The sequence below is a fragment of the Gastrolobium bilobum genome, unplaced genomic scaffold (genome assembly GCF_033153095.1).
Source record: "Gastrolobium bilobum isolate Gb01-03AN ecotype WA unplaced genomic scaffold, APGP_CSIRO_Gbil_v1 utg5629, whole genome shotgun sequence".
Lineage (NCBI taxonomy): Eukaryota > Viridiplantae > Streptophyta > Magnoliopsida > Fabales > Fabaceae > Gastrolobium > Gastrolobium bilobum.
In genome coordinates this window covers 280,683-305,663 of record NW_026897402.1, presented here as the reverse complement: position 1 = coordinate 305,663, position 24,981 = coordinate 280,683, and the positions used below count along the sequence as shown (strand labels likewise).

General features: G+C 33.5%; 3 protein-coding genes across 3 annotated transcripts; 2 read left to right on the top strand and 1 right to left on the bottom strand.

Annotated features, from left to right (window-relative positions):
* Window positions 1-223: 223 nt before the first annotated feature.
* LOC133306656 (PLASTID TRANSCRIPTIONALLY ACTIVE protein 6, chloroplastic) lies at window positions 224-5,542 on the top strand. Its single transcript, XM_061506985.1, has 6 exons — window positions 224-842; window positions 924-992; window positions 1,933-2,037; window positions 3,275-3,394; window positions 4,789-4,881; window positions 4,957-5,542. Exons 1-6 carry the CDS (start codon window positions 306-308, stop codon window positions 5,071-5,073), a joined length of 1,041 nt encoding a protein of 346 aa, XP_061362969.1. The 5' UTR covers window positions 224-305; the 3' UTR covers window positions 5,074-5,542.
* Window positions 5,543-10,515: 4,973 nt separating this feature from the next.
* Window positions 10,516-12,957, top strand: LOC133306657 (agamous-like MADS-box protein MADS9). Its single transcript, XM_061506986.1, has 7 exons — window positions 10,516-10,703; window positions 10,868-10,934; window positions 11,474-11,535; window positions 11,627-11,726; window positions 11,838-11,867; window positions 12,031-12,075; window positions 12,894-12,957. Exons 1-7 carry the CDS (start codon window positions 10,516-10,518, stop codon window positions 12,945-12,947), a joined length of 546 nt encoding a protein of 181 aa, XP_061362970.1. The 3' UTR covers window positions 12,948-12,957.
* A 10,831-nt stretch (window positions 12,958-23,788) lies between these two features.
* Window positions 23,789-24,397, bottom strand: LOC133306639 (uncharacterized). The gene has a single exon (XM_061506959.1). The coding sequence runs from the start codon at window positions 24,395-24,397 to the stop codon at window positions 23,789-23,791; it is 609 nt and encodes a 202-aa protein (XP_061362943.1).
* Between the last annotated feature and the right edge of the window lie 584 nt (window positions 24,398-24,981).

Sequence of the window (24,981 nt, the reverse complement as noted above, 5' to 3'; positions counted from 1 at the left end):
TATTCATGAAAAAAATTTCATCCTTGCCATATGTATATATTTTCCATTGCAATTCATATATATTTTCCATTTCTTATCCCGTGTATCCTAAATATTTACCCATGTGATTAAAATATTAATATTATTTCATGAAGTTTTAATAGCATGCCGGGTACAAAGTTTTGAATATAGATCCGCCCACACAACACCGTCGCCTAATCTAATCCACATTCAATTACGAACCATCTTCTCTTCCTCTGTTCTACCAACAAAATTTCAGTTCTAATTTCAGTGCTTTTTTTTTCACTCTCTTTTTCTCAAAACCCATGACTACTACTACTATTACTACTACCTCTACCTTCTTCCTCTCATCGCCACCATTACCATTACCATTACCACGTTTCTCTACAAGTTCCCAACCCTTATTACCATTACCAACTCGCTCCTTCCCCTTCACACTCAAATCTATCTCTAACACTTCTCTTATCGCCCAACCTCCCTCTAGGTCTAAAAACAACCCGTTCTTAACCCGCGCCGACGACGGCGATGGCGACGGCGAAGGCGCCGGCCCCGACGACTACGAAATGGACGAGGACGAATTGGAAGAGGTCGACAACAAGAAGGACTTCGACATCGAGTACGAGCCGTTGACTGCGGCCGCCGCCGCTTCAGCTGCCGGCGGCGACGAGGACATTGCGATGGTGCCGAGCAATAGCTTCGTGTCCACGCAGGGTTGGGACTCCGAGACGGTCGTGGATTACAGAATCAACGAAGAGGAGTTTCACAAGATTAGCTTGTTAGATTGCGATTTCTTCATAAGGAAGCCACCTGACCCTGACAATGATGTCTATGATTTCAGGGAGGTTCGTTGATGGTACCCTGCTTTCAGATGAATCTCTTTTGTGTTTTTGTTCGGCTTTTCATTGTGGAATCTTTGGCTGTAGATGTATGTTACTCCTCCAGATACAGATGTTTATTCGATCCCCAAGATTCTCGCTCCAATGCCTCAAAAGGTACTATTCTCCGGAGTTTTCATGCTCCACCACACATTGTTTGTTTCATATGGTTATGCCATTCGAATTGCTTAACTCCTCCAACATTGCCACGAAGCAATTTTATCGTTTTGGGAATGGATGTTAGTTTTTGACATAACATGGTCATGTGAAGAAGGGAATGCATGATCTTGCACCACTTGAAAAGTGAGATAGATTAAAATAGGGCCCCGCTGGTGAGGCCTTGTCAGAATATCATAAATCAGGGAAATTATTGTTTATAGGCTTATAGATTTACTTATTTTTTAATCTATAAAATGTTGCTTCGACTACTCCTAGGGAACGGATCCACATACCAACAACAAAGTTTACCACTCTTACAACCAACTTAATCACCGTGATTTCCGTCAATCTAACGGTTATAATTTATTGGGAATTAATAATATTTATTGAGTCACACTTATTAATTACTTATTAATTAATTATTAATTCCCAATAAATTATAACCGTTCGATTGACGGAAATCAACGGTAATTAAGTTGGTTTTAAGAGTGGTAAACTTTTTTGGTGGTAAGTATATCGGACCCCTTATTCCTGTTATATTTATAGGTATTTTATCACAAGTCCTAGGATTTTTTTGCTTATATGCTCATAAAAGCCTTTTTTTTTCTCCTATAAAATGTTGCTTCAACTAATAGTATCATAGGATTTTATTTTATTTTTTAAAAAAATTCTTTGTTTTACTTCAATGTTAAGTGTTTCTTTCATATCATGGTGCATTAGATGGTGGATTCCATCCATAATCTACAATATATATTGTTTATGCTGGGCAATTTATGAAGTTGAGCAAAGCATACTCAGAGTAATTCATTTCATTCAATTTGTTTGTTGTTTCTGTCTTTTCATATTCATATATTACTTCCAGATTTAATGCTCACTTTCTTTTTGCCCAAATCTGTAGTACATTAGATGTGCGCAAAGTGATTATGGATGCTACAATGTGACAGAGCCACCTATTGATGCACCTAGAGATCCTCTATATAAAACAGAGAGGGAGATCCAGAAGGTATGGGCAACTGTTGGATTTGAGGCTTTAAGTAATATCTGAATTACTGTGCTTCTTACAATTTTGTCTTTTAACTGGATCTAGTCTAAAGATGTTAATATCAAAATAAATAAAAATGTGATATAAAATGGATACTTATTAAAAGAAGAGTAAAGGTGAGTAGGTGACTGTTTCAATGATTGCAGTGCTTCAAATTTTGCTGAACAAATCTTTTATGCGATCCAGTCTTACAATGAGCTTTACTTCAGTTGTATCTTTCCCACTTCTATTCTAGGTAATAGAGGGTGAGATAAGAGGAATTAGGACTGCCATACGTGTGAGCTTGATCAATTATCAACAAAGCATCTTCCCCTGGGACCCAGGGGCATTCTGACTGATTAATTGTATTTATGAATCTTGTCCTTGTTCATGATTATTACTCACTGAAAATATGGAATTCAACAACTAGTATTTACATGCCAGAACATTTGCACATTTAGATGCTACTACTGTACTATCAAGAGGATTAGCTGCCAAAGGTATCTATCTAGCAGTAGATCCTTTAGGTTCACTGTCAACTATGCTCCAACCTCGGATCGTTGGTGAAGAACATTCATGTTAGCTTCTTTTTTGTGCTTAAGGAATTAAGACAGTGGATAATTGCACTAATTAGATCATACAAGTGAGGGAAGAATGACTTAAGTAAGTTTATATGACTATAAAGTATAAAGAATGGAACTCATTCCATACGTTTATTTATCAAATAGCTATGAAAGGTATGCTTGATGTGTCACTTTTGATTTGGGAGATGCCGTTCTATATTGCTAGTTAAGGTGAAAAATTGACAGATATAGGTCTCATCCTTCATATTAGTTATTTAGTTTGAGGGTGTGTTGGAAGGCGAGCCATTAGGAATGTTAGGTGGCATGTTAAACAAGATATGAACTAATGAGGCTGATAGATCTCGTTCATCTGCATGCCTTTGTGGATAATTTATTCCTATTTCTATATAAGCTGTGAAAATTCTGATCTGGCTTTGACTATGTGGGGAATTCCCCTCCCCCAACTCTCCTTGTAATTGATTCTTACCCCTTTGCCTGTAGGTATTGTTGTACTTACTCCTACTAGTAGAGGAAAATTTATTTAAACTTATTACAAAAAGTCCAAGCTTCGGAAAAAAAAAAAAATTAACAGTTACTGAAAGGATGCCCTTCTCTGCCAAAGATGTTTCCCTCATTAGACTTCTTTACTGTTTCAGGCATACTTGACAAAACACTACAAAAATCGGAGGCTGGGTGACCCTGAGTTTGTGCTAGATTTTGAGGAGATTTATGTTATTGATTCCAAAACTAAGTCAATTACCAGAGCCAAAGTTCTGGTAAAGACATTTTTGTTAATTTTCACTCTAGTTGCTTTTGGAAATTGGAATTTTCTGCTGCTTATTTGCAATTGCATGTTGCCTGTTCATATTTTTTCAGCCTTGAATTTAGATTACTTTTATTGTATATACAATTTCTTTGTAAGAGTTAGATCATAAATTCATGGAAGGTGCACCTTTGCTTAAGCTAAATATTCTTTCGGATTTCTCTACAATTTTATTCGAAAGCCTGGAAAATATCATCGAATACCATTTAGAAAAAATAGAGAGCTCTGTTTGAATTTATTTGATTCATGCCAAGTTCTAAGCCGCAGGGCTCTTTTACACACGCATAGAGGAACCTGTGTCCAAACTTTCGGCCCTAGACTGGATTTAAGCTCAGAAATCCTGTTGTTACCCAGATCTGTGTTTACTTCTAGTTGTGAGTTGAGATGGTATTGTGCTTTTTGAAGCAACTGTGTATGTTGGGTATGTTAATTGCTTTATTACTTCTTACACTATAATAAACATGATAACTCTGGATGACTTTTCCAATTTTAGCGGTTAGCTGTTATTTTATATACGGTCTGTTTGGTGTGATGTATAAGGCTTGATAGTATAAGCTTATACATTATGACATTTTTAGTTGTTTGGTGTGACTATCGTATAGTATAAGCTTATACAGCAGAACCCCTTAATACATCAAAATGATGTATAACTTAATCAGGCCTAATGAGGTGGGATTAGGCCTGATAAGGGGTTGATGTATTAATATTGCTTACAAGTACAATTCTCAACAACTAATATATCATTTCAATATTAATATATTAAAATAATTGTTTTTATATATTAATTTTTAAAATATTGGAGGATATTATCTTATACAATATCATACCAAACGCTGGATAGTATTAAAATTTAATCAAGTCTTATACAATCAGATCTTATACTATCAGGTCTTATCCAATACTATGCACCAAACATGCCCTTATTGTATGTAATTCAAAACTTTTGCTATTACAAAGTTTCAATATGAGGTGAACTATTTTTGAAGAATGTCTCCAAAAGCTTATAGTTGTTTTAACTGCTTCTGGCAATGACCTTACTTCTTTTTTGCACCTTACTGTTTGATGAAAAGAAAAGAGTCCAACTGAAACTGGAGATTCTGGTGGATGTGTTAGAACTCATTACCCTGATTGAATTTCTCTGCTTGCATGGTTCTTTCACTTGTTGCTTGCATGTACATAAGTTCATAAACAGAGGAATCCTTTTTTTCTTTTATCCCCATACCTACACCCGCACTCTGGCTCATCTTTGTAAGGCAGGCAATATTAATTGATATGGATAATTGTCAATCAATCTGGATTTGTGTGCAGTGTTAGTATTTATACTAATCACCAATATGTCTTTGGTAGGTCACAGCTGGAGCTGGAGGGAGAAAAAGAGATAGAAAGAGCGACTTGCTTGTTATATCTGATAATGGGAACTCCTTCAAAATAATACATGCGGTGACCATTTCTTTCCTGGAGCACTTGTTATTTATCTTTACATTACACCTGAGCTATATGCCATTTTATGTGCAGAGTGAACAAGATGATCCGACAACTATCATAGAAAGGGAGGAGTGGAAAACTACTAGACAAGACATGGAGAGGCACCTTAGAAAGCTAAGAGACTTCAGCATTTCAAATTGGTTTTGATTTATGATTACGTATTCAAAGACTGCCCCATGGGTATGCACAACATGATGGGGAGGTCCAGCGTGGGCACTCGTATACAGGCAATTTGACTTAACCTGCCATTTTTGAAATTGTGTGCAAGTTGCCTGATCTTGTGTATATTCTGTTGTTGTAACTTGTTAGAGATGCGGCTGTTGGAATTCAGTGATCTATAAGAGTGATCTGCCAATATACTGTTGTGACCTACAGTTGAATGTTCTCTCTATTTGGATATATGCCTTGGATCTTGGGTCAACCTCTGATCAAACCTATTTGTGAGGGGAGAATATGATGTTTTTGTTTCTTCACTGATGTATTTATCTGCTAATGAGCACATGTAATCACAGTTCGAACTTCAACAAATTGATTCTAAGGCTGTCCTTGTTAGATGGGGTGAAGGTGGATGATAGAGAAGGAAATGAAAATGAGATAGAAAGTTGTTCTTTTATTTTTAAAATAATTTTTATTTTAAAAGAAAATTGATTCTTGATTAAGTGGTAAGTTGGATTATTAAAAATCACAGATGAGATAATTTATAAAGCATTTAGTTATACACTGCTTTTATTCTGTTACTGGTTCAAGTTAGCAATGCGCTTATTCCTACAACTGCTTGGTTCCTATGTCAAGGAAGCGGAGGATGGGTATGCAATAATAAATTAATGCTTCGTAGCTTGACATGGATTTTATTAAAATGATGTCTGTTTGTTTTTTATGTTCTACTTGATTCATTTAGTTCCTTACGGCGAATTTTTTTTTTTGGTTTTAATTAAGAATTAATAACTGTAGCCAAGTCATCACGTCGCATCTCGGAAGTATGTTCACATTATATGCTTACAGCGGTGAAAGACCAAACAAGCCCTCTCTTCTGTGTTGCTTTTCTAACTCACGCTGACTGTCTCGATCTTCTTTGACCATATTTTCAACAATGTTTCAAATTTAAATTCACAAAATCAAACACGTCTATACATAAGTTAAAAAAAAAGGCCTTTTTTGATTCAGCAAAAAAAATGTCTTTTAATATAGACTTTGTGGCAATGTTTTCAACAAATAATTATCAATTTTTGTTCTGGAAAGTTTCTTACATATTACATAATTTTAGATATCTTATTACCAAATCTAAAAATTCACTCATATTTCATTATGAAGAAAGTATCTTGAAACAAGCTTCTGAAGTCAACAATGGCTGCTTTGATACCTGCTCCAGTTCATATGTAATTCTTTTATAAAATCAATGTCGAGTCACCTACACCAATTGCTAATAAAGAGACTTTGCCTTTACATCCACTTGCTGGGAACAATAATGAGAATCCCCTAAAATTAGCCATTCCCGTTATAAATACCAATGTTCTAAACACAATATGAGATCTTCTCTCTATACTTAAATAAATTCTGACTTGAGCATTGGAATGTGTTACAGATACATCCCCCACTTTGTTCACTTGAAGGTCCAAGGAAGAGTTGCATCAAATCACCAACAGTAAGAGTTTCATGACTCGTGATCAGCTAAAAAATATTCAGGACGCATCAGTTTCTAACATAAATTCATTTGAGACATCAACAACATTATCAACATCCGGGATAAGACCAATTGGAGGCAACACTAACTCATATAAAAATAAAAACATATCAAAGAAAAATAAAATAATAAATAAGAAAAACCACTATGTGTGTATAATAAATAAAATAATACAAAATTCCCTCTAAAGGCTCTTGCTGTAATACTCTGCGGTTTGAATGGTGGTGTAAGTGGATCCTAAGTCATTTACTTTAGGTATAATATATATAACTAAAATCCCTGGACTTCAATTCCTTTTTAGGGTCTGCCTATGTTTCCAGTTCTTACCACTCCAGGCCTACCCATACGACGGAATCATAAATAAACGGGGGATCGATGACCCCATCATCTAATCTATAATCTATAAGATGGAATGCAACTTTGAGACGTTGAAATAGTGGCATGCAAAAAGGAAACAGGGAACGATTCCTTTAACCTCGGGTCAAACTGTTGAGGCTACACTCGTACTAGTCAACTATCTTTGAGTCCAATGCCTAACCCTCCTAGCTAGCCTGCACATAAATGGTCTTAGGCTATTCACAATCTTCAGATTGGACCCCTTAAATTAAATCCTTCCCGTACAATACGGGCTTTCTAACATGAACAGCGTTCTGAAACTGACTTAGAAAAGGTTGAACTTGAAAGGGCTCGAAAAAAAGCAACACAAAAAAGGGCAATCTATATTTTCTGAAGTGTAGATTGGCATTGGCTGAAGCCTGAAACTTCATTCCTATCATCTCATTAAATGAAAAAATATGGGATATCAATGAAAATAAATATAAAGACAAAAATAGTATAAAAATGCTACTTTTTATTATATTTGGTAAAAAAAGTATCAAATACTCTATGATCCTGTAGCACTGAAAATATTTTTCATCTTATCAAAATCTCTTTGACTGGCCTCCACCTTAGACTGGTCACTGTGTTGGGAAATTCGTTCCCTCAAACTCCAATGTCAAGCGGGTCCAGGGGAAGTCCGTGGCGGGGGCCACCACCAATGAGCTAAGGCTACACCAACCGTAGCAAGTGGATTCGATAGTCTCAACCAAAAACCTTAAGGCATTAGATTCATGGGTCCTTTCATTTATATACTCTTCACTTAGCTCATTACCAACCAATGTGAGACTCATCACACTTGAATATCTCAACACACTGCACACAACAGGTAAGAATCATGTACCTCCTCTTGAAATTGATATTGATATTGAATTGAACACTAGTGTTTTTGGGTATAGACAAGTCTTTAAATACTACCCTATCATTTATTTTATTTTACCACAACAGTAGTTCTTTTTTGTACGTTAATTATATTGATTTCCTGCAACTACAGTCTACAAACTAGGGAAACTATTAAACTTTATATATATTTGTGAGAGTAAAATCAACATGAGAACTAGTTGAATTAAGAAACGTGGGTTACGGACTCATATTTTTTTTTTTTAAACAATGCTATATTGATCCATGTGGTTCCCCAAATGAAATATACATGTATGATATTTGGGAGCTTATACATGTATGATTTTTGTTAAGCCATGTCTATGCCTTACATTGCATTAATAAATTGCTTGTCAAAGATAATACTGATAGCAAATCTTTCAAGCAAAAATGCTTTGGTTTTTATTGGTTGAATCAAATACTGTTGGGAATGCATGTATAATTCGAATAGCATGTTAAAGGTTGTAACTATAATTAAGTGTAGTAGGTGATTCGTGGGTGGTTTTTCAGTTGTCCTAATTTTTTTGTCACTTTTGATGAAATAAATATGCAACAACTTAGTGTTGTTTCTATATCATGTGTGTCTAGAGAGAAACGAAAAATCTAAGATATCTGGTTCCATTATTAATAAGGGTAATTATTTTTTTCTTTTACATAGAAAAAATATTTATGTCCAGCTAATCCAAATCATAGGTAGGATCCATTGAGAATTTTTATTTTTTACAAAAAGAAGTGAGACCCATGTTTTATTTTATGTCAGCATAACAGATATGTTTTTCTCCTGTAAAAGGAGAAAACAATTACTCTATTAACAAATCACTTATTTAAGCCTTGTATTTTGCAAAATAAAATTTCCGGACTTACCTGACAATTGCTGATTAAGAGAGGCTTTTCATCTCCAAAGTCACGAGACGTTGAGAGACAATCAATCTTCCGATTATATGCTAAATGAAATTTATATCAATTATGCAAAAAGTCTAGGCAATAAAATTTTAGCATATCGATATATGCGTGTGTGAATACGTGATATTATCATATAAAATTTGAATGTTAATTTAATGATGTAATTTGCAATGTATATATAAATAAATAAAAACAATTTTACATTGAATTCCAAGTAGTGAGAGTGGGGCAATGACAATTCGTATACGCATAGTTTCGGTTTTTTTTTTTTTTTTGGTAATTGTATATGCATAGTTTTACTTTTGCATATTTACAAGTTACAATGAGACTATTTCCCAAATCTGTGACCATTAAGTCACAAAGTGACAAATATTTCTTTATTAGTGAATAGTTTCTTGGAATAGGTCATTATACAAGTATTAATAGCCTCTATTATTGACAGAAAATGGGTCGTCAATTAGCTAATTAGCAATATTGATTTATCATTGATAAGATTTACATATTCTGTATTCCAAAAAAAAAAGATTTACATATTCTAACTATGTAGAAAAATCAGAATATTTAATATACAAGCACTGAAGTTTAATCTTAAAAAAGAAGAGATTCCCAAATTTCAACCAACTTAATAACATCGACCAATCCAAATATTGAAATTACTATTGTTCCATCAGTAAAATATTCATTAATGGCCAAATAAGAATGTTTTATTCATAATATATACTCTCTTCCTTTTTGTTTTCTTTCTTTTTTCCTTTTTGTTGGTGGGGGACTGTAAATAATGTATATACAGGACTCTGAAGTAGTCTCAAGGAACATTTACTTGTATTGAAGATATGACTATAGCTTCTTCCTCTTGAGTTTGTCATGTCATGCAATCTTCCAGCCATAGCTACTGATTTGAGGGTTGCAGTTTCTACCAACCACAACTTAGGTGCGGACCTTTCAAATCAGAGGCTCCACTCAGTGAGTCACAAAATAAATAACTAGTGAAGCTTGCCCAAACTCCAAATCATCATATTTTTGGTTTTCCTCTCTTTGATGGACAACCTTTGAGGCACTCCTTTCCATTGTGGTTGGAACATTTGAATTGTTTTTTCCTGTGCCCTTTTACACATTACTTTAAAGAGCTTTATTCCTTGCACACAACGGGAATAATAATCCCTTTCCTTTCGATTTGATGGTTGAGCGGCCATTACACCATAACTAGTACTTACCCATCATTCAAACCCTAGAAAAAAAGTTAATCACAGACACCAATACAAGTTAAACACCAATATATCCTCCAAAACCTTTGTTTTACCTATATATATATATAAGCACACCCTATAAATCCGCAAACACTTTAACTTGCAATCAAAACTCCTCAAAAAATGGAAAAAAAAAAAAAAAAAAGATCTCAAAAACCATTCCAATCAAATGAGCCAGCATAGAGAAAACCAAAGGTTAAGAAAATGGATCATCACAAGTTTGAAACTAAATAAAATACCAAGCCAAATTAATTAAAACATAAAATAAAAGCAGTTGAATTGGCTTTGTCACAAACCCCTAAACAAACCCTTCCTTTCTGTGCCACTCAGAAAGTTGTTCATCCTCAAACCCATAATGGAATGCTCCGCTATTACTTTTCTTGCTTTCTATATACCCTCTTTACCCCACTTCTTCTTCTCCTTTAAGAAGACCAAAAAAAGAGAGAGAGAGAGAAAAAAAAAGGAGAGGTGAAGAAGAAGAGGAATTAGATTGTGTAAGAGATCATGGGAAGGGGTAAGATTGAGATCAAAAGGATTGAGAACTCAAGCAATAGGCAAGTTACCTACTCAAAGAGGAAGAATGGTATCCTAAAGAAGGCAAAGGAAATTAGTGTTCTATGTGATGCTCAACTTTCCCTTATCATCTATGGTGCCTCTGGAAAGATGCATGAATACATTAGCCCCTCCACCACGTAAGGATTTTTTTTTTCTTCTACTACTTCTTTTGAACTTTTTTTTTTTTTCTTTCTGGATTCCTAGCTACCTCAAGTGCAGGAAAAAAAAAACTTTTTTTTTTCTTTTAATCTGAAAAACTCACTTCTTTTCTTTCTGGGTTTGGATCATTGTGTTGGTTAAGGTTGATTGACATCCTGGACAGATACCAAAGAGCCTCTGGGAAAACCCTCTGGGATGCTAAGCATGAGGTAGGTTTTGATAGTTGTAAAAAAATAAAAATAAAAAATATATAAAAAACTTGAAAGCATATATAGTAGTTTTTGCTTTGATTTGTCTATGGAAAAATGGCATAGATCTTTTGCTAAAAATATGTTCAGGAGCATGAACCAATAAATCTCTGAGTAGATCTACATTTGGAACATGTACTCTCTCTCCCTCTATATCTGAGTATTTTATATTATATTCTCATATATCTTATTAACAAATAAAGGTATGAGCAATAATAAGAATAAGATATGTCCATATGAACGGATCTGGCAATAAAACAATATTCACTTGCTTCCTTTTCTTTGCAAAAGCTGAATGATTAGGAGTTTATAGGAATTAGGAACAAAGCCTATCTACTTTGTGGATGGATGGATGGATCTCTCTCCTGAGTGCATGTTTCTTCACTGACATTGTAACCAGCTTTTAGTGCCAGATCTATTGCAAAATGTTCATTGTTTTTAGAAAATTTTGGGAGACAAAATGCATGTTGATTTTTACAATAGTGTTGTTGAACTCACAGAACCTCAGCAATGAAATTGATAGACTCAAAAAAGAGAATGACAGCATGCAAATTGAGCTCAGGTATATATAGTCATTGCACCTTGATTATTAATTGTGCTAGATATCACTATACAAATCATATCATATCTTTGATATCAAGAATACATTTCAGGCACTTGAAGGGGGAGGACATTACCTCACTGAATTACAAAGAACTGATGGCTCTAGAGGATGCCCTTGAAAATGGCCTCGATGGTGTCCGTGAGAAAAAGGCAATTTTTTTTTTTTTTGTTTAGAAAAAAAAACTTATCATCATAACTTTATCATTGGTTAGTCAAAATTAAACAAGTTTCATCTCATATACATTTTTGTTTGTGCAACAGATGGAAGTGCACAGGATGTTCAAAAGAAACGTATGTGGATTTTTTCTTGGTTATATATATATATATATATATATATATATATATGTGTGTGTGTGATTATAATAATAATAATACGTTTAACAAACTCGTTGGAATTGAATATCTGATCATCAGTAAGGATACTGACTCTTGAAATTCCTTTGATACTGCTTAGGGCAAGATTTTGGAGGATGAAAATAGGGAACTCAATTTCCTTATGGTAAGTAACGTTTCTTTCATAACCTTGAAATAATGTCATTACGAGAGATTGTAAGAAATATATTTTTGTAATTTTAATTTATTAAGGAGTTATATTAGTTTTCATTATTATAACTTTTTTTTTCTGAGTCCCAAAACGACGTTATTTTTTTAGTAACATGATGGAATATTATTATGTATTAATGGGTTCGCTACTTCTATCATTCATGTTATAGATGGTTAATGAAACACATTTATAAGCCCATGTACTGATGAAATAGTGGATTTGTTAGCATAATTGTAAATCCTTAATCTTATTTTCTCCAATGTGTATACCGTGATTAAACAAACCGTATAGTTTCATGCTTTCAGCTTTTAAATAGAAGGAGGAATATTCTCACTACCAAAATTTTCTACTACCAACTTACTACCTATCTAATCACCATTAGATTAACATTTTCTCTCTCTGCAAAAACTTTTTAACATTCTCTCTCTTTGATCCAATGGTGATGTGATGGGTAATAAGCTAGTAGTAAGAATTTTTGGTAGTTAAAACATCCTCACTCTTTAAATTGTGGCAAATTTTGTTTTGTTAATTATTGAAAGATCTGTATCAAATGTGTGTGAATTTGAGCCCTTGTTGTATACATATCAAGTTATTATTAAACTTGATTACTTTCGCCCTAGTTAATTGTTTATTAAATATATATACCAAATTCTATTTAACAAGTGGTTTTCATTTATCCATAGAGGAAATTTAGTATATAATAATCGTCATAGGAAAATTCAAGAACCATCAAATGAAACCGTCTTTTAATTGTTCTTTCTTTTTTTCAACAGCAACAACATTTGGCACTGGAAGGTGCGGGAAACATGCATGGACAATGGATTTGACCAGATCATATATAAGATTATAAGGGATATAATTCGCATGTGCCATTTGATTTGCACGTACGTGCAGCCTTAACAGCCAAATCAATATTCTTCAAGAAAGAATGTGGAATGGTTGCTACTATCTATTTAGTTCTGTGCCAAGTCTTGGGTCATGAACTTTGGCTTTTCTGATTTCGGTAGTATTAATTTGTTAGAGCAAAGTGCAGACTCTAAAGATTCCAAATACTCTTGGCTTCTGAGATTACTATGTGTGTTTTTCTATCTTGAGTTATTATCCATGGAGAAATTCTAATTAATTACTTGCACACTAGTTTTGGTATTCATGGAGAACTAAAATGCATCAAAGTTCTCATTCTTAGCAGATATATTAGGATATGATCTTATATCCTTGGTGATTTTTTATTTTTTTTTAAAAGAGAACATGGTATATTGAGTCTCACTTTCTTATTTTATCTTATTTATTTAATTAAGATACTTATAATTTTTTTTGATAGTTCTACATTAAAAAGTTTTATTTTCTAAATATTCTAGCCTAAACAATATTTTCCACGGAAAATGTAAAAATTTATAGAAATGAGTACTTTACTATTTTTGCACATTTCTTTTGGGACCCATTTTGGTTGCGAGGAGGATATTATTGAAACCTATGCACCTATTTAATGACCAGGGGCTATTATATATATCTATATTTCGATCTATATATATATATATATATATATATATATATATAAAAATATATATATATATATATATATATATATATAGAGAGAGAGAGAGAGAGAGAGTTTCTTATGGTATTTGCATACCTTTTAAGTATGGAATGGTGAAGTATTTTATATTCATTCTTATAATTTTATTTTTTAATTAATTTTTTTTCTAAAGAATGGCGCATCATTCTTAATTTAAATTCTTTTAAATTAATTATGCATATCTTTATAACCTTAAATATATATATATATATATATATATATATATATATATATATATATATATATATATATTTCTTTTAATCTGTTTTTGTTCGATTTCACCTTAATTAATCATGCATACTACATTTATATTTTTAAATATTTTTAAAAAATATCTGTTCTTTTAAACTATACTGTTTAGATATTACCTGAATTTAAAAATACCTATACAATATATAACATATATTTGCTAATTAATAAAAAAATCTATAACACAATTCATTTGCTTATCCGTAGGCGAAACTCTTGTGAGTAATGAGTTATTCTGTATCATAAGATACGGATCGCTTTTATTTTCAAAATTAATATATTTTGTTTTGGTGTAATGAAGGAGTCAAGGTCGTAGTAAACCAAAACAGTCCCAAAAAATGATACACAGCGATATCGTCGAAAAAAATTCCTAACACATTCCGCGGTGTATCTAACACATGCAATTGGTATTTAATATTAACATTGATTGTTATACAGATACTAGCTAGCTAGATACACCTCCCTTCCTCGAAGAATTCTTTTGTATTTCTGCCGGAAGTGTTAAATAAGCCGGCATTTTCTCTTGTGGCGTTTATTAGCACAGGTAGGCTGAGTCTGTTGCATTGTACACTCTTCAAGCTCAATGAACTCTCGTGTGAGGGGGCGTGTTGAGATATATAGTCCCACATTGATTGTATGTGCAACTAATGTGGAATTTATAAGGTCTTAGGTACTCCCACCCTTTGAGCTAGCTTTTGGGGTGGTGTATCCCAAGTTCTTTACAGATCTCTTCTAGATTAAGAAAATTCTTACATTAAAAGTATTTCATTTTAAAAAAATTATTCACTAAAGTGTTTGTTTCTTTTAATCAAATATTTTGAATTCAAATTTTGAGAACGAAGAAAATAATATTGGAAGAGTCACTCACTCTAAATACGAGTAACTAGTCCAACGGTGCTTGAACTTGATTAAATTAATTGAGATAAAAAAAAAATTCTCCTAATTGTATGATGTAGAGTTGGAGAGGAACCATGTTTTCTAAGATTTAGAGGGTATATATAAAACAAAGATGCTACTTGTTCACTTAATTAAAATTGATAAAGGAAAACGATAGTGATTAAGATTATAATCACATAGAAAACTCAAAAATAAATAAATAAATAAATAAATAAATAAATAAATAAATAAATAAATGATCTAAAGTCTTTGTAGCTGTGTGAGAAACGATGAAAGAAAACTTTTGACCATTTATTTTAAATTTATGAAATTTCTATGAAAAATGAAGTTTGTGCATAAGATTAAGAATTGATAAAAAAAAAATTAATTTAAAATGAATAGATAAACCTAAAATCAATCTTTACTTTCCCAAATAATGAGAGAGTACATAGAAGATTAAAAAAAGAAAGCCCTCATTATTATTATTTTTAATATAAAGTTAGCACTAAAGTTTGAAGCAAACTATCTATATAACTCCTCGTCATTAAGCCAGTCTTAGTAGTCTAAAATAAAGACTTTGGCCCATGTTCATAGTTAAAATAGTAGATTAGGGGAATATATCATTGGCCAAACTTCCACCCCTTTTTCTTTCTTCATCTTCTTAGAGATGACAGTGAAAGTCAACCTAGCTATCCCAATGTGTCACAAGCAAATTCGTCTATAAATAAAAAATAAAACAGAACAAATAAAACAAAACAAAACAAAAAATGGCCAATTTTATTTTGGTCAATAAAAAAAAAGGAAAAATGATTTGAGAAGTCAACTCGCCGTACCCCACCACAACCCACATGTTTATGAAGAATGAGTTAAAATAATCAGCTTAAAAAATGCCTTGTGTATGTTATCAAAAAAAAAAAAAATGCCTTGTGTAATTCAATAATCATAATTTTTTTTTCATGTTAAATGGATTGAGCTATCAAATTCTATTCATTTTGCCATCTTTACTCCCATTTTGAGTCCCATAAGGCGGCACCTAGGGATCTCTATCGGATTAAACTAAACTAACAATTTATTAGTCAAAATTTTAATTTAGCAAAGTTTGACCTAATCCAAATTGACATCTCCAATTGTGTCTTTTTCATCCTACTTTCTCACTTTTCCTTGGGGTTAATCGGGTGCTGGGAGATATTAAGTGCATGTTTTGAGAATGTTTAAATATTTTGAAAGATGTTATAAAATGGATATAGATATGAGAGAAAGTAGTAGAATTCCACAGAAAAATGAGTGTATTGAGAATTGATTATAGAAAATAATACAAAAAACTCCTATTTATAGAAAAAGAAATTTTACTATTTGCACAATAATTATGAATAGTAACTTCACTATTTGCACAACAACCATGAATAGTAAAGCCGTCGATAAATAGTAAAATCGCTGCATGAACCGTGATCGTATGAACAATACCATATGAATTGTAACCTCACGAATTTTAACCCATATCAAATGGTTACACTATTCATAATAGATAAAGAGATATAGAAGTGGGGAAGTGAAACATCCATAAATATATTCCATAACACTCTCCCTTGGATGTTCACCTTTTATTATATGTTAATTTAGACGGCCTTGTTAAAAACCTTTCCAAGAAAAATCTGGTTTGATAAAGGGAAAAAGAATGCAGTGCATATAATCCTCATTGTAGTCATATTGAATGACTCTTCCTCATTAAAAAACTTAAGCTGGAAAAATTCATTGGGATAAAATCTGGACAAAAGAAAAAGAGTACAGATCATCATTGATAATATCTCCCCCTCAATTGAGCCATATAGCTACTTCTGGAGCTAATCAATCATTTATCTTATATACCCGCCATATATCAACTTCTCCAAACTTGATGTTGGAAATGATTTGGTAAAAAAATTTGCAAGATTATTCATGGATTGAATCTGCTTAACATCAATTTGTCGACTTTCTTGGAGTTCATGAGTATAGAAAAATTTTGGCGAGATATGCTTAGTCTTATCACCTTTGATATATCCTACCCTAACTTGTGTAATATAAGCAACATTATCTTCATAAATTATAGTGGCAGAATTTGTAACCGGTGTTAAACCACAAGAATTGTGAATATGTGTTATAACATATCTTAACCAAACACACTCTCTTCTAGCTTCTTATAAAGCAATAATTTTAGAGTGGTTGGAAGATGTGGCTACTAGCGTTTGCTTGGTAGAATACCAAGAAATTGCAGTACTATTATAACAAAATAAATAACAGGCTAAAGAACGAGCTTTATGTGGATCAGATTTATATCCAACATCAGCATATCCAATTAAACCATAAATAATGTAACCTTTGAAATAATATAATCCCAAATCTGCGGCTCCTCGGAGATAACAGAAAATATGTTTAATTCCATTCAAGTGTCTTCGAGTTAGCTCAAAACTAAAACGCGCTAATAAAATTACTGCAAAAACAATATCTGGTCTTATACTTTGTGCCAAGTACATCAAAGCCCCAGTTACATTAAGATATAGTACTTCAGGACCAAGGATCTCTTCATCAGATTCTTTAGGTCAAAATGGATCCTTTAGGGGATCTAGAGATCTTACAACCATTGAGGTGTTTAATGGATGAGCTTTATCCGTGTTAAATCGTTTTAGTATTCTTTCAATATATGCTTATTGATGGACAATAATTTCGTCCTTTTTATGCTCAAGCTTAAGACTAAGGCAAAGTTTGGTTTTACCCAAATCTTTAACTTCAAACTCCTTTTTCAAATATTCAGCAGTTTTCTCTAACTCTTATGGAGTTTCAATTAAATTCAAATTGTCAACATAAACTGCTACAATAGCAAATCCAGTTTCTGATTCTTAATAAACACGCATGGGTAGATAAGATCATTTTGTACCCTTCCTTAATTAGGTAATCACTTAGACGTTGATACCATATGCGACCGAATTGCTTTAAACTATACAAAAAATTTTGCAACTTAATTGAGAATAAGTTGCAGGTATGCATCAGGCATTTTGAACCCCTTAGGAACTTTCATTTAAATATTAGAGTCTAATAAGCCATATAGATATGTTGTCACAATGTCCATAAGGCTTATTTCCAGTCTTTCAAAGACTGTTAGGCAAATTAGGAAACAAAATATTATTATATCCATCACAGGTGAATATGTCTCATCATAATCAATCACAGGTCTTTGAGAGAACCATTGGGCAACGAGGTGAGGTTTATACCTCACAACCTCATTTTTATCATTTCATTTTCAGACAAATACCCATTTATATCTAACAGGCTTTACATTGTCTGGGATTTCAGTTATGGGCCTAAAAACTTCTCATTTGGCTGAGAAAGCTAATTCAGCCTTAATTGTTTCCTCCCATTTAGGCCAATCCTGCCTTTGATGGCATTTAATTATAGAGTGTGGCTCATAATCATCTGTCATAATTTTATGAGCAACTGAGAATGCAAAAAGATCATCAATGATGATTTCATTGCGGTCCCAACTTTCATAATAATATGCAATGGAATTCTTAGTATTATGGGGGTTAGATGTAACAGCCTGTTACGTACCGGTAATGTTATCATTGCATATGGTATTAAGCGCAGTTACAATCACAGTAATTGAGTTAATTAAATTACGGGTAAACTTTTTCCTTTCTTACATTCTTTGCTTTAAACATTAACCATTTCCGTAATCAATTAAAACAACGCCATAATTGTAAATGCAAAGCTCACGGAAGAATAAAACATACCAAATATAATCTCTCTAAGCAATACCATTTATTTTAGAGTTTAGAAAAACACATTTTCAAAATTTACACTGTGGTAATCGATTACCACCTTGAGGTAATCGATTACCAAAGGTTACTGTAGAAGTCAGAACCTCAATTTGGGCTCCCCTGTTTTCTGGTAATCGATTACCAAGGATTGATAATCGATTACTGAACTAGGTAATCGATTACCAATGCTCTGGTAATCGATTACTTTGAAGACAGAAGCTCAATTTTTCGTTCCTTGTTGCAGGTAATCGATTACCAGTGAAAAGTAATCGATTACTATGCAACAAAAATGACAGATGACAGCTTTTAAGACCCAAAATGAGTGATGTAACATACTCCTAACACCTTGATACTTATTATACACCTTACACAAGTATTAACGTAGGCTCTAGGCCCTTCCATCATGCATATTCATTAATCAATGCATCATTACAACCATTTGCAATATCATAGCAATTTTACACAACCAATGGTCCATTTACAACTCAAGTCTTCCAATGCCTCAAAATACAATTATGTGGCCATGGACAAGTCCCATGCTCACTCAAGATACAAAAATAACAAGAGGCATAACTATACATCAATTTTTAAAGGACTTAGCATATAGTCATAATATACAAAAGCAAGGCAATATCCACATGCAACAAGTTCATATCCTAAGTCCAAAATATCACATACTACATTATGTACATCAAATGGACTCTTTCAATATGTCATGCTCTCCAAATGCGCCTCACGCTCTACTCTTCCACTAAGCGGGCCTCTTGCCCGAAGATCCACCATGCTCAGCAAGACCTGAAATGATGTCCCCAAACGCGGGGTGAGATATACAAATATATCTCAGTAAACTAAGGGTACTAGAGGATCACTCCACCCCATGGCTCACTCAATGTGCATACAATGATCATCATATAAAATGCATAACATACAATATCACATAACAACAACTGGGCACAAATCCAAGGACATCCACATCAGGATTCCCTTAAAGGACCCCATCGTATAACTCCCGGAATCTTCCTGGTGCCTCTCTCATGGTTGAGACGACCCCATGGCAAAACCCAACTGGAACTCCTCATGAGCCCTATCCAGCGGAAGTCCCACGTTTGGATCATCCTGGTACCGCTCACAGAGTCGGTTCCACGGCAAAACCCGACCGGAATCCCCAAAGGATATCTCTACCAGAAGTCCAAACCAACACACATCTACTGGCCAGAGATCACAATTATATCACACAACATGCTCAGAGCATGTCACACAATCATGTCAATAATGCATGAACATACATTTATACATAATCAAAGGCATCAAATCCAACCACAACCTTCCACTAGGTGTGGTGGAACACATGAGGGAATAAAACCCAAGTTCTAAAGGTTTACCTCATTCTGAAGCCAATGCTCGTCAACGTAAGCTCCAAGCTTAATTCTCCTCTATTGAGTCCGAGAGGGGAAACCTATAATGATCAATCAACATGATCATCAATACAATTTCAAGACAACCAACTCACTTTCAAAATACAATAATTCTCAACAAAAAAACTTAGGCCTAATGGCCAATTACATTTACTCCAATTACTTCAACCATTTTAGTCCTTAAACTAAATCACCATTTATGCACTAAGGCATCACTCAATGGTTATACCACATTTTCACATCATTTTCCTTATTTCCTTCAATATGGTTGAAATCTCACACACACAACACATCCAACATTTCTCCTTTCAATTTCACTACATCAAACCAACCTACCATTCATTTAAACACCAACCACTATCATATAGCATCAACTATAACATTTTTGCATCATCTAACCATCCATGACCTCAATAGGTCGAATTCTTCATTCCCATCAACCTAGGGGTATTCAATCCAATTCCACACTCATACTCATCATATAATCGTATTATTTACACATTACCAACCATCGATTGTACACATTTTTCACCTCCATAATTCCTTCCAACCATTACATGGTTCGAATTCCTCACTAGATGGTACTCCCAAGGTTTTTCATCCATTCTAACAATTATGCACTTCATATAATCCTACCATTTATTCATACCAACCAACAATCAAAAATTTTCAACCAATACATTCATGATCACAACCCACCATTTCATCAATTTCCACCAAATTTCACTAAGTTATAAAATTATATATCACCATAAATTTTATTGGTTCAATCATCATTATTCATCATTACAAGCAACAATTTATAAAGGAGTAACATCATTAAAAGTTCCTAAACATCACATTCATCAATACCTCATTAAACACAAACCCAAATTGTGATTTCCACAAAAACTCCATGAAACTAGGAATACTTACAACCAATAGCTTCCTAAGGCTCCAAACATTAATGATCAAGGGTCCATTCAAGCCAAAGCACCACCAATGGCCCCCAAACTCCTCAAAACCGCCACCCCATCACCAAGGAGGATCTCCTCACACACTCACTCTTTGGAAGATTTCTTAGGATGAAAGGTGATCACAAGGGGTAGAGGAACAACTTTGATGTTGGGTGTTTTGTGGTTGGGTGGCTAGAGAAGGGAGCCCCAAAATCCAAAGCTTGGAGCCCCTTCCATGGAAGAACACGCGCATGGGGAGAGAAGAGAGGGAAGAGAGAGAAAATGAGGGAAAACATGGGTCATGAGTAACTTAAGTGATTTAGTTCCTTAGGTGGGTCCCACACGCGATTTAACTTTAATCAATTACTAATTTCAACCACAAATTCATAACCTACGTATTTTTTTGGTTCATGACATATTTTTGTTTCCTAAAAATACTGATAAAAATTTCACTCTTATCGGTACCATTATACCGCAATATTTCTACACCAGTAAAATTACTATTCATCAAAATTTTCAAAACTTGCCTATTCACTCGATTTTTCGTCCTGAATCCATTTCCGGCATTATTTGTATCATTTGAGGTCTTCTACTCAATTTTTTATGCCTAGGGATACGTGTTTGGTAAATTACCATTTTGCCCTTTTACTCAGTTTGGCCTTAATTTCTGGATTTTCACTAATCCTTCCCTTTTGACCCACATTATAGCATATAATTTCATATTTAGATTTACGAGGTGTTATATTAGAGCTCTTTGCATTGGTATATACCTCTTCGGGGGCAATAAGTGTAAAGTAAAGATGGCTAAACAATCACAAACAATTACACAATAGGGGGTGAATTGTGTTCATGATTAAGCTCTTAAGGATTAATCATAACATCAGATTCTGCCGGAGCATGTTAGTGATTATTTTCCCTTCATTTTTGAGGTACAACGTCTTTTGATCCTATCAGTCTACCACGCTTCAATTGTGGTGGATTTTGATTCATTTCAGCATGTTCTTCAGGAAAAGCTATCCTAGCTAAAACATTTGCAGCTAGAGTATAAGACTTCGTTACCTTAACAACACCATTAAATGCATCAGGAAGTCTATTGGCCATAACATGCAAATAAATTATACGTTGTACCTCATTTTCACATTCACGAGTTCTTGGGTCTAATTGAGATAAATTTGTTGTATTCCAGGAGATATCCTCAAATGGTTTCTTATTTGCAATCATTGTATTCTCAGGTGTTCCAACTTAGGGGAACAATATCTCATCAAAATGGCAATCGACAAATCTAGCCGTAAATAGATCACCACTAATAGGTTCCAAAAACCTTATAATATATGGTGAATCAAAGCCAACATAAATCCCAAATGATATTTGGGACCCATTTTTGTCCTTTTTGGTGGTGCTACAGGCACTTGAACCGCACATCCAAAAGTGCGTAAATATGAAACATTAGGTTCATAGCCAAGAACCATTTGAAGGGGAGATTGTAATAGACTAGCAGTATGGAGCAATCTAATTAAAGCTGCCACATGCAAAATTGAATGAACCTATGCTGGAATATTGAGATTTGTTCTCAATAATAGAGTACGAGCAATAATTTGAAGGTGTTTAATCAATGATTCCGCCAATCCATTTTGAGTATGAACATGTGGGACCAGATGTTCAATCTCAATGCTAAATAAATCAAAATATGCATAAAAACTTTTTGATGTAAATTTACCAGCATTATCCATCCTTATGCTCTTGATGGGTAATCAGGAAATTATGCTTGTAACTTTATAATCTGTGCATGTAATCGTGCAAAAACAGCACTGCACGTTGATAATAGGCAAACACGAGACCATATGCAATATGGGTCAAATAATACCGTAAAATATCTAAATGGTCCACTTGATGGATGTATTGGGCCACAAATATTACCCCGATTTCTTTGCAAGAATAAAGGCGATTCAAGATGAACCTTTTGTCATAGAAGGTTTAGTAATAAACTTTCCTTGCGAACAAGCTTCACAATTATAATCTTTGGATAACAATATCTTTGTATCCTTCAAAGGATGTCCCTTTGTATTATGGATTATTCTGCGCATCATTGTAGCGCTTGGGTGACCAAGACAATCATGCCATAATCAAAATTCATCGGGATTTATAAATTTTCGTTGTATGGTAACATATGTTTCAACTGTCTTAATCATGACATAATATAAACCCATTTGAGAAGCTTCTAGCTTCTCATGGATGGTCTTTTGGCCTATCTTAAAAGAAATAATAATGACAAGATATTCCTTATTTTGTTATGAAATCGTCTCAATATGATACCCATTTCAGTGTATATCCTTTAAACTAAGCAGATTCTTTCAGATTTATTGCTTAGGAAAACATTCTCAAGATGCAGAATAGTATTATTCGCTGATACTGTTGTGACATTTCCAAAACCATCAATAATCTCAATAGGATTCGATATTGTATGAATATGTGTTGGTCGCAATGTCATATTTGAGAAAATATATTTATTACGAAATATGGAATGTGTTGATCCACTATCAAGCAGACATATATCCATATTTTTCTCAACATTATCCATTTGCACTTATATTGACAACTACAGGTGTCATATAACATAATATTCGTATTAGTTATAGAATAATAAAATATGAACAATTAAGACATATTATATAAACATATAAGCATTTCATTCATAACCAAATAAAATAGCAGAAAATAAAAAACATAATAAGGAAATTCAATAGGAAGTAAATAATAAAAATGAACAAACAAAATAAAATATTGCAAAATAATAATGCAAGCACCTATTTTCAGTCTGATGCTTAATTAGATCATTTGGAGGTCTTCAAAAAAATCAGTTACATCTAAAGATGTATTTGATACTTCAGGAGCATGAGGAGTCCCACCAACAAAAGTATTATTGGTCTTAGCAGTGGGCTTAATTTCAATAGCGTGAGATTTACCACGCTCACCTTTCTTTTTCGCAGATGCTTGATATAAATCAACAAGATATTTTGGCGTACGACATGTATGCAACCAATGTCCAATAATGTCGCAACGATAGCAGACACTATCATTGACCAATTTCCTTTCATTTTCCAATTTCATTTCCTTTTTCCCTTTATCATGATTTAGGCCAAAATTGGCCTTTCTAGGGCCGTTAAATTTTCTACCACTCCTATGATGATAATTTTCTTGCCTGCGATCATAGCCCTTAAAACGACTAAAATTTGTCATTGAATTAGCATATGCTTCAGGCAATGCTTTTGAACTCGCATGCCTCAAATCATGATTTTTCAATAATAACTCATTGGTTCGTTCAACAGTCAAGAGCATTGAGATTAACTCGAAATATATGGCAAATTGGCGTAATATTAAATTAGAAGCATGAAAGGCGAAAAAAATTTTCTCTAGCAATTCTGCATCAGTTAGCATTTTATCACATAACTCAAGTTGTGAGACAATATTGTAACACCCTGTATGCACCCGGTGCATTAAACATATAAATGGTAATAGCGCAACTCAATAAATGCAGAAGCTAAATTTTTTCAATTATGAAACTTATTACAATTAACCAAGTGAATTTACTTATTCTTTTTCAAAATATCGTATGTATGTAAATGCAATAAATAACTACACTGAATAATCTCATAGTATAAATAAGTATCAAGTCATAGAACTACAATACGTAGACCAGACAATACACTGATACAACATTACAACTCAAGTCTAAATTAAACATAGCTTATACCAATGTGGCATGGACAACTTCCATGCTTACCAAATAGAACAACATAGTAAGATCATGTCTCGAATACAATATCCATATAATAAAAATCAGTCATAATCATATCTAACATGCGAGTAAAAATATGCAACATATCAGCTCAACTCTGGCCTCCTGCCACCAGAGGTCTCAGCCTCAAGAACACCTGTACCTGAAAATATGCCCCACACGGGGTGAGATTTCTAACAAGAAATCTCAGTAAGGCAAGGAGTCGTTAAGGACTCTTCCGCCC

Bases quoted from the DNA above. Each gene is read 5' to 3' on its own strand.
- LOC133306656 (XM_061506985.1), top strand. From the start codon at position 306: ATGACTACTACTACTATTACTACTACCTCTACCTTCTTCCTCTCATCG. The intron at 843-923 runs GTTCGTTGATGG...CTTTGGCTGTAG, and splicing joins ATGTCTATGATTTCAGGGAG to ATGTATGTTACTCCTCCAGA. The intron at 3,395-4,788 runs GTAAAGACATTT...TGTCTTTGGTAG, and splicing joins TTACCAGAGCCAAAGTTCTG to GTCACAGCTGGAGCTGGAGG.
- LOC133306657 (XM_061506986.1), top strand. From the start codon at position 10,516: ATGGGAAGGGGTAAGATTGAGATCAAAAGGATTGAGAACTCAAGCAAT. The intron at 10,935-11,473 runs GTAGGTTTTGAT...TTGAACTCACAG, and splicing joins TCTGGGATGCTAAGCATGAG to AACCTCAGCAATGAAATTGA. The intron at 11,868-12,030 runs GTATGTGGATTT...GATACTGCTTAG, and splicing joins ACAGGATGTTCAAAAGAAAC to GGCAAGATTTTGGAGGATGA.
- LOC133306639 (XM_061506959.1), bottom strand. From the start codon at position 24,397: ATGCTAACTGATGCAGAATTGCTAGAGAAAATTTTTTTCGCCTTTCAT.